General features: G+C 29.2%; 1 protein-coding gene across 1 annotated transcript; it reads right to left on the bottom strand.

Annotated features, from left to right (window-relative positions):
- Positions 1-505: 505 nt before the first annotated feature.
- Positions 506-10,339, bottom strand: LOC142597377 (uncharacterized). The gene is made up of 4 exons (XM_075729165.1): positions 10,310-10,339; positions 9,871-10,181; positions 2,118-2,670; positions 506-2,048 (listed from the first exon to the last, which is right to left on the bottom strand). The coding sequence occupies exons 3-4, from the start codon at positions 2,205-2,207 to the stop codon at positions 558-560; spliced, it is 1,581 nt and encodes a 526-aa protein (XP_075585280.1). The 5' UTR covers positions 2,208-2,670; positions 9,871-10,181; positions 10,310-10,339; the 3' UTR covers positions 506-557.
- Between the last annotated feature and the right edge of the window lie 261 nt (positions 10,340-10,600).

The raw sequence follows: 10,600 nt of genomic DNA on the forward strand, positions 1-10,600 counted from the left end.
GTCCTTTTCTTCAAAATATTCTTCAAGAAATTGCTCATATCGTCGACGTTCAGGAAATGCTGCATCGAACGAAACAGATGAAAATCCGAGCTGATATTGTCGTAAAGAATCCATTTTTCGTTACCAGTTAAAATTTTTCCAATTTGATTATCAGAAGATTTTTTTCTTCTATTTATTTTAATGAATTTTCACTATTAATATATCGGTAGACCGATTTTGATTCATTTCTTTTCATCGATTTGTTCTTTGTTGTTTTGTACTCTTCATCTCAATCGAACAATAAATGTAATTGGAAATGGAAACAAAAAACATGCTCGATTTTAATGATAAATTCTGTTGAAATATTGATAAAATCAATGATGAGTCACACTAAACGTGTACATTGAATGAATATACCAGGCAAGTTATTACCATTACATTGCTGTCTATTATTTATTGCACAGTTATAATACTAAACTGAAATTAGAGTCATTCAAAAATGTCATGTACAAAAAAAACGACAAAACTTTTATCGATAATCGAATTATATTTATTAATTAATTAATAATTTGTGTTCATTATTTAAAATGCAATAGTTTTTTCAATTTTTTTCCATCTTTTTCATGATAATAATTTTGTTGTTTTTGTTGATGTTGATGATGATGATGATGACGATGATTATGATCATGATGATGATGATGATGATCATGAGGTTTAGGTGGTGATAATGATGATGATGATGATTGTGATCTTAGAAAAGGAATTCTATTACCACTTATTCTATTGATAATAATTTTAAACCATTTCATATGAAAACGATTAGGATGTTGTGGTTGTTGATGAGGTTTGGGCAATACTTTTGGAACAACATTTGGATGATGATGATGATGATGGTGGTTGTGTGGAAATTTTTCATCATCCTGATTCGATTGCCATTGAGTCATGAAGAAAATGCAGCCAAAAATGGTTATGAAATAAATGATCAAAAAATACCAGACATAATTTTGATGATAGAATAGTAGACCACTGGCTGTGGTCAATTGTAATGGATCCGGTGGACAATTAATATATTGTTCAATCGATATGGTTATCGATACGGTTGGATCTGGAACATTCAATTGATCCAAACGACCATATGGAAATATTAATACCGTAGATTCAGCAACACACCAAACATGAACCAATGATTCATGTATGAAACCATATGGTATTCTACCTGAACAAAAAGCTTTACTACCTTGTTCATTATCCATACGTAATTCGGTTATCAATTGTGAACTGGACGATGCACGATCATTATTATTAGCTGCTGTAGGAAAATCGGCAATAAAATAATCGATAAAACGTAAATCTCGTTTAGCACGACGTGCATGCAGATTATTTTGTGGTAGAAAATTTAAAAAATCTTCAAATGTAATTTTGTTCATATCGACAAATATCATACATGGTTTATCGGTATCAAATATGGATGAAAAAACATCGGCTTCTTGCCATTCTAATGTTCTGGCAGAAATTTTTTGCAAAATTTCTTCATTCAGATAAAAAATTAAATATCCTTGATCTGGACGATCATCATTGGGTGGATGAAATAAATCATAAGCCGTTGTGATACTATTCATCGATGGCAGATTAGAATTGATTGCATAACGTTTTCTCTGCAATGATGATGGAAATGATGGTTTTCTTCGCATTATGGTTAGGCTTGAAATTTCATTCAATCGGAAACGATATACCAATAATGAATCACTTGGTTTGAACATACATTCCAGTATTGATTTTTGATTGAAATTAATCATCGTTTCTTCAACATGATATTTTGATTGTTGAAACCATACTGTTGGTTCCAACAAACTGGTTAAATATAATCGTCGACAATGATGTACAACATGATTACTAGATGATGATTGATTACATTGGCGAAATTCCATTGTAAATATGTACGCCGTATCATTGATAATCATGTGTAATTGATAATTCTTGTCTTTGGTCGTTTTTTTATCCATATAAATGATTAACGTTTTAAGATGACTATATTGTAGACTATTTTTGATTGATTGACAGCTATAAAACTGTGAAATACACAAGGAATGAGCAAAAATTTCAAAAAAAGACAAAAAAAAAATTCCCAATTCTCTCACCTTTTTTTCGGTAAAAAAACCAATATTCAAAATGATAATCGGTATGAAAAGAAACAATACGATGAGAATGAAACATTTTTTCAAACACATTTCAAATAAACTTTGCCACTCTCAAGAACAAAAATTTCAATATGAAATTATTCCGTAATCTTTATAAATTCTTTTGATTAATTGGCAGGGGTTTTTTTCGAGAATTTTCGAATTTTTTTTCAATTGCCACTTGGTCAACAACAACAACAACAACAACAACCAATTGAAATTGGTTTAAATGGTTCCATGAGTGGGTGAAAATGTTTTCGAGTTTAAGAAATTTTTTTTTTTTTTTTTTTGATTAAATTTGTTTGTGAAAAAAAAAATTTTCAAAAAAGAGAAAAAAACATCCATTCATGCAGGCAATGTGGTGGAAATTTTCAATTTTCAGCTTTACACTTTTGATAATGATCATCATGTTCAGCGGTACTGTGTACAATTTGAAATCCAGAACATATGACAAAAAGCGAAATATTCGACCAACAATTTCATCCAGAATGATGGCCATTCCAAATCTTGATTCCTGTAACGATATGGACAAACATAATAATGATAATAATAATCAATTTCAATTGATATTAGATATGGGCCGTGAATATGGATTCAGTATATTTGGCCATAAAATTGATGAAGAATATTCTTGCCATTATAGTTGTTGGAATGGTTTTTATCAAAATTTTCGGCCAATACCATCAACATCGATTAATCATAAAATTTGTAAACTAATAAGCAAAGAATTATGTGAACATTTACGGAATGTAAAAATTAAATTACAATCAATTCGTTTGATATTTTTATTGAATAAAACTTTTTACTATTTTCTTGTGAATAATAAAAGTGAGTATATGTGTGTGTGTATGTGTGTGTTTTTTGTTCACGTTTTATTTTTCTAATTTTCCAATTCAATGATACAGCATTACATTCGTTTACTATTGATCGATTACCAAAAACATTATCATTTAATGATGATAAAATTATTGACCAAAAATATAGTGTTATCGAATGGATAAACGAACATTTGAATGATTATCATATCAAGGTATGTGATGATGATAGATTGATCACGACTTACGTTATCAATTCAAGAATATTCTTGCTTTTTGTTACAGACAGCAATATTGATACAAAAACAACAACAACAGCTACAGCAACAACAACAACAAACATTTGTTTGGTTTACAATGGAAACGGCAAACAGTGAACGTTTATTTGAATATCATTTAAATACAAAGAATTTGAGTGATACAAAACGAAAATTTCTAATGGAAATTAATAAACATGAAATCAATAATGATCCAATCAATCAAATTTATCTATCATCTTATAATAAACTTGATTATGATGATGATAATGATGAAATAATGTTGAAAAATGGCCAATTATTGAAAATGATAAACTTTGATCTATATCTATTTCAACAACAATCATATACACCGATTAAATTCTGTGAATATTGTTCATCATCGTCATCGTCATTACAATTTTTTCCACCATTAACAACATTGGTAATTATTTTTTGTTTAAAAAAATCTTAAAATTAATTCAAATCAATCAATCAATCACTTTTTTTAGCCATTGAAAACATTTTCCGATTGTCCATTACATTTATGCATATGGCCAATGGTTGATTCAATCGTTTATTCATATAGTACACATCAATATCTAATATTTCAAGGTAGATATTTATTCGCATACAATGTTGATAATAATCAACTACAGATGTCAGTGAATCCATTATCATTTGATGTACGAATAATACAAAGTTTTTTCAAACGTAAAAATGTTGAATTATTTCAAATTATTTACATGATTGATAATAAATTGCATCGAATGGAATATAATTTTAAAAGAAAACATGCAACACATCAAAGTGTAATGGATTTGAGATTGGATATCGATGATAAACATTACCGTCTTGTGACTGGTCTTATTGATCGTAATGAAGAGATTTATGTGTTTATTTTCGAAAAATTTAATAATGATAATGATGCCATTGGTAGTACATTATTGTGGAATATTTATCGACGACAAAATTTAATTGAATCAAAATCAATACAAACAACAATGTTACCATTGACAGCAATGTTTATCAATAAATATATACATCTATTGATTGGTAATCAAATATTCATCATGAATACGGCTAGTTTAATTGAATTGACCATGATGATGGAACAAGATCGATTGAATGAAATGGATTGTATACGTATGGATTTTTTCCATTATTTTGATTGTCATATTCATAAAAAAAATGATGAACAATTAATTAAATCAGCAAAACAACAACGTATACAGATGCATAAATGGTTTCAATATTTTATCCATAATGAAATATCAACAATAATTGATAAGAATTTTATACAAAATTGTCGATTATTCATCGATAATGGTGGTAATAAAAAATCAATTAAAGATCAATTATCAACATCGAAAAAAGTATTGGAAAATTTAAATTTTCATAATAATGGTATTGTTGTGGATTTTAATCAATCATTATCAATGAATCTAATCAATTATTACAATGATGATGATGATCAGCGGTTATCACCACAAAATGATGCAGAAATTTATTTTCCAATCTATCGTTTTGTATCATTCGGTATGGTCATAACATTAATATTATGTATAGTTTATATTTGTTACTACATTAATCGTTTAATTTGTAATGGAATGAAAAAATGTTGGAAATTTTTATGCTGTTGTTGTGGACGAAAAAATATTGATTATAATAGTAATATACGACGACAACAACAACAACAACAATTAAAATTACAACAACAACAACAACAGTATCAACAACAACAACAACAATATATGCCTGGAATACAACAACGATGGAAAGAATTAATGGTAATGAAAAAATTTGATGAATTAATGATAAAATCACGTACAATGTCCGATACAATATCGACAGTAGTAGCAACAGAACCAAGTACAACAACATCATCATCGATAATAACACCACCACCACCACCATTACAACCATCAACAACGACAACGCCGCCACCATCATTATCATCAATATCATCCATATCTACTGGTATGAAAATGAATGATAATTCACAAAGCCAAGAGCCAAAATCAACATCGACAACAACATCAACATCAACATTATCACAATGGTCAAAATATCGACAACAATCGATTAAAAGAAATGGAACAATTTAATTTTACATTTTAACTAATAAAATAAAATAAAAAAATAGACATTTTCCGATTCACAATGAAAATGATCAGGATCATTGTTTATAATTCTGATTTTGTGTCCATATATGCATGAACACAATATATCTGGTCTGTTGTGGTCGATTGATCAATTGTCAATCAATCAAGACAAGTTACACATTTACAAATGAAAAACTTTATGATTTCTTTCTACCAGAAATCTAAACATTGAAACTTGCATTTGAATTCCAAAAAAAAAAAAAAAAACAGAACAAAACAAAAAAAAACCAAAATTCATCATCATTCAAGTTCATTATCAATGAAATATTGACATCCGAAAATCATTGAATATAAACATTTGAATGTAAAAAAAATCTTTCCACTGGTACAAATGTGATGATTTGTTTATTTCCATGTCCGAAAAACATTTTATTTCAAAAATTCCTGCTGACCGAATTTTAAACAGAAAAAAAATTGACACACATGTGATGACCATACAATGACCAGATATATTTGCATTTCTTTTAAATGATGATTGTATTGTATAAACAAACCATGATTATATTCAACAACTAAAAACAGAATAAAATGTACATCTACAACCAATGCCATATGTCTTGTGTGATCATATGGTGTGTGTGGTCTATTCAAAGAATTTTTTTTGTTTCATTTTACAATTTTCGTCCATCATAATCATGATGACCGAACCAATCAACCAACCAACCAACCAAACAACCAAACATACGTCCATCATATTCAAAGATGGTTTCTGTTTATTTTTTTCGGCCAAACAACAACAAATTCAATTTAAAAGAAAACAAAGAAATCACACACACACACACACACACACAGAGAGAGAGAGAGAGAGAGAGAGAGAGAGAGAGAGAGAGAGTATAATTTTCTGCTTTGTTTGATACAAATTTTCAGATTGTTTTTAAGATGATGATGATGATGATAACAATAATTAGCACTTCATCAACACACACACGCACACAAATGGACATTGTAATACAGTGTTTTCTTTTATATATTCTTATATTGCCTATACTAATAAATTTATGGATTTGAAATTGAAAATTTTTCAAATGTTTTATTGTCTGTCTATTGTCAAATGCACAACTACAACAACAACAACAACAACAACAACAACAACAACAACAACAACAACAACGACGACAACGAAATCATCAAATCAAACACATAATTAAGGACACAATGTTAATGAACAACATTGATCACATGTGTGTGTGTGTGTGTGTGAAGAAAATGAACGGAAAACATTTCTTCTATGAATCACACAATCACACACAATGTGAATACATCACAGACAACAACAAAATATTAATTTATTGATAATGATGATGTCCATGAATTTTTTTTTTTTTTTTTTTGGTTCGGAAAGGCCAAACGAATAATAATGATAACAAATGATGATGATGATGATAATTAGGAAATAGGAGTGACGACACACCATATCATCATCATCATTGTTGTTGTTGTTGTTGTTGTTGTTTGTGATTAGAATGACTAAGTATTCATACACATTGATGTGATTAATGGATGGCCATCACATGAACATACAATATATACGCATCAATAAACCCCGGTACACAACAGCATCATGACCACATAATATGATGTGATATGATGAACCAACCAATAACAATAACAACAACAACAACAACAACAAAAAACAGAATTTCCGGTTGCGAACAAACGAAAATGACAACAAATTTTTAATGAATAAAAATTAATATTCGTTTTTTTTTTCATATGCATAGCACCATCATCATTATTTCCGGTTTTTTTTCGTTCATCATCATCTTATAATTTATCAATGATCATTGATCCATCAATGAATGAACCATTGAACCACCCACACACACACATTATACTACTGAGCTGACCGCATCTGTATATCAAAAACTATTCACACACAAACACGAATTGAATGAATCAAACAAACAAACAAACATCGATTGCGTGCATTGTTATAATAATCATTTTCAATGTCCATTCTCTCGAAGCATTGGATATGTTGTCATCTTATTTCGATTGAGTCATATTGAAAAACAAAAAAAAGAGAGAGAGAGCGACAGGGCAAACATTTTCTGCTAAAATCAGCAAATTACCGAATTTATTTCTTTCTTCGGGTAGATCGGCCATGATTGGTTGTTGTTGGTGAGCTATTAATGGCTAGAAAATGAAATAAAAAAAAATTGTAAATTGTAACTAATATCACCGTTGTTGATTTTGTTTCATTTCGTTTCAGAAACAACGGCAACAACAACAATTTCGAGGCCATTTACCTTTAGGTTACATTGAGAATTGGCAATAATAAAAACGAAACAAATACAAAAAAAAAAACGAAAATAACCGACCACCCGACCAGAGACCACTATCAACATCAAAAAAAAATTGTTTGTTGTCATTTTGGTGGTGGATTATTTGGGCGAATACAATTTTTAAATGATCCGATCATTTTAGGGGTGGATTTTTTCTGTTTTGCTCTTTTGTTTTGTTCTATTATTCACTCTCATTGCTATTCTCTCTATACACGTGCCATTATAATTTACTACTAATGCGCTGCCGATTCTAATTCTGCAGCGTTTATTTATCGCTATCATGATCTTCATAAAATTTGTGTATTACACACACACAGAACTTACCACGGTAATAAATGAAAAAGACAGAAATTCTTGTTTTTTGGGACAAACGAACAACAAAAAAAATTTACTCGAAATACTTGAAAAATATTTATTGGCAATAAAAAAAAACAAGAAAAAAAATTTTTTTCATTAAAATCAATTCACATCATCATAATCATCATCATCATTACCATCATCAGGTGTTTTGTTTCAAATGGCAAATAACCAAAACTCGAATCAAAAAAAAAATCATTTAAAATTGATACTGAATCTTTTTTATAGCAATCCTCAAGCTATAGCCTTTTTATTCTAAAGCTGCCTGTATTACGCATACATACACACATACACACAAACACTGTACACACCCAAAGATCAAATGACACACATGATCATCAAAAAAAAAAAAAAAAATAGTGAAACAGGACATTAAATAAAATTATTATCATTTTCTTCCTCACAATGATAATAATAATGAGAATTGATTGTGTCTATGTCTCTATTCACTTGTGTTAAAAGATTTACAGCCAGGCTATTTCTTAATGGCTATATATATATGGATGATCATTAAAAGATGAAAGAAAAGTAAAAAAAAAACAGCAGAACAGTGTACAAGTGCAAGATAGTGATTAAACCATGTGAGAGTTGAAGAAAATGATGATGATGATGATGATGATCTGGATATGTTAAATTGATTTAAATTTAAATTTTATTTTTTTATTTTAAATGTCAACCATCCATCTATCCATTGATTTTTTATTTTTTTTTTTTTAGAATGAAATTGTGAAAAATACACACTGCATACAAGACATATGGCCTGTATCTCGTATACGAACAACAAACCAACACAAATGTCGCATTATTTATTTTTTTTTTCGGTCAAAAGTCATCGATGATGATGATGATGATGATGCTTAATGCAAATTTCAAATTCAAAAAAAAAAAAAATGAATTGCCACTGTCGATGCATGCGAAATGTAATAATGCCATTTATTTCTGGCTTTTTTCTCTCTCTCTCTCTCTCTTCTATCGAATTGATGAATCATCATCCATCACACATTCTGTCATCGTTATTCTGATCGATTGCATTCGTCGCATTCACACACACACACACACACACACACTCGTATCATCATCATCAATAGTAAATGGAATTTCTTGATATTTGAGCAATTTGTTTTTTATTATTATGGCTGAATATATTTGCAAAAAAAGAGGATTTGCAATTGTGAACAAAGAAAAAAGAGACAAAATTCGTGTCAAAATAACAATGATGATGATGATGATGATAACAGAATAAAGGTATTTTTCAACAACAATGATTATGATCACGTGTTGAAGATTAACTATACTGATGATCGAGAAAACGATCCATTTTCTTATTCAGTTTTTTTTTTTGGTTCAACAAACAACAATGACGGATGTGGAATGGAAAAAATGTCAATTGAATCGATCCATCACCAGTAGACAAAGAAAAAAAATTCGTACAGTTAATTACAATCATCATTCGTAGCTCGAACAGCAAAACCACCACCTCCTCCACCACCACCACCACCTGGTTAATTTGTTGAAAAAAAAGAAATTTTTATGGCCGTTATAACTGTGTGATGAAATGCTACATTTTGAATACAGAGTAAAGTAATAAAAGAAAAAAAACGGAATTCATTCAAACAACAAAATACGGAAATATTCTCTGTTCCGGTTTGTTGACCAACAAAAAAAAATACAAACGGAAAAGGAAAATCATTTATCAGTGTATGACATAGAGTTGAGCCATATATAGATTAGACAGGACAGTAAAAAAAAAAATCTAGCCACATTTGTTGTCGTTGTCGTCGATAATGAATAGTGATGATGATATTCAAGCGTAAACTCGTTAAATGAAATATAAAAAAAATTTTGAACAAACGTACGTGTGTGTGTGGTACACGAAATAAAATGGAAAAAAAAGCTGTAAAAATGAAATGAATAAACCGAGAACGAGAACCAAAATTTTTTTTATTCCACTTTTTTTTCTGGTTAAAAAGCTAAAAGCGTATACACGTCGGACCTTTGGTGATGGATGATGAGTGCTTTGAACTTTTTTTTTCTTATTGTTCGATGCGATGTTGAGATGATGTAAATAATAATAACCGATTCTATGACTCATACATATGAATGGATGGATGGATACAATTTGTTCGAAATGGTGATCCATTTTTTTTGGCAAAACAAAAAAAAACATCTGAAATCAACAGAAAAGAAAAAAAAACATCAGTTTTCAAATCAATAATTGAATTCAATAAGATCAAAAAAAAAAAACAAATCGATTCGATTTCGAGTTTGAAACAATCAATTCAATGTTTTTCTTACTTGTTTAATGTTTCGTTCACGATTATCATCTAAAAAAACAACAAAATTATTATTTGGGAGGAGAACAGTATATATGAACGATACTACTACCGCATTATACATGATGATGATGAAATTTTATAAACAAAAAATTTTTTTTTTCTTATATCACAAAGACAATGATGATGATGATGATGATGATGAACGAAAAAAAAAAATGATTTCAAATTCGGACAACAACCGAAAAATAAAATAAAAAACACGAATAACAATAGCACAGAAAAAAATGAAATGCATCAAAACATCTGGTCA

This window comes from Dermatophagoides farinae, chromosome 3 (genome assembly GCF_024713945.1).
Source record: "Dermatophagoides farinae isolate YC_2012a chromosome 3, ASM2471394v1, whole genome shotgun sequence".
Classification (NCBI taxonomy): Eukaryota; Metazoa; Arthropoda; class Arachnida; order Sarcoptiformes; family Pyroglyphidae; genus Dermatophagoides; species Dermatophagoides farinae.

Excerpts from the sequence above, each read along its gene's own strand:
- LOC142597377 (XM_075729165.1), bottom strand. The coding sequence starts at position 2,207 with ATGTGTTTGAAAAAATGTTTCATTCTCATCGTATTGTTTCTTTTCATA. Across the intron at positions 2,049-2,117 it reads GTTTTTTTACCGAAAAAAAG|TTTTATAGCTGTCAATCAAT; the intron begins GTGAGAGAATTG and ends TGTATTTCACAG.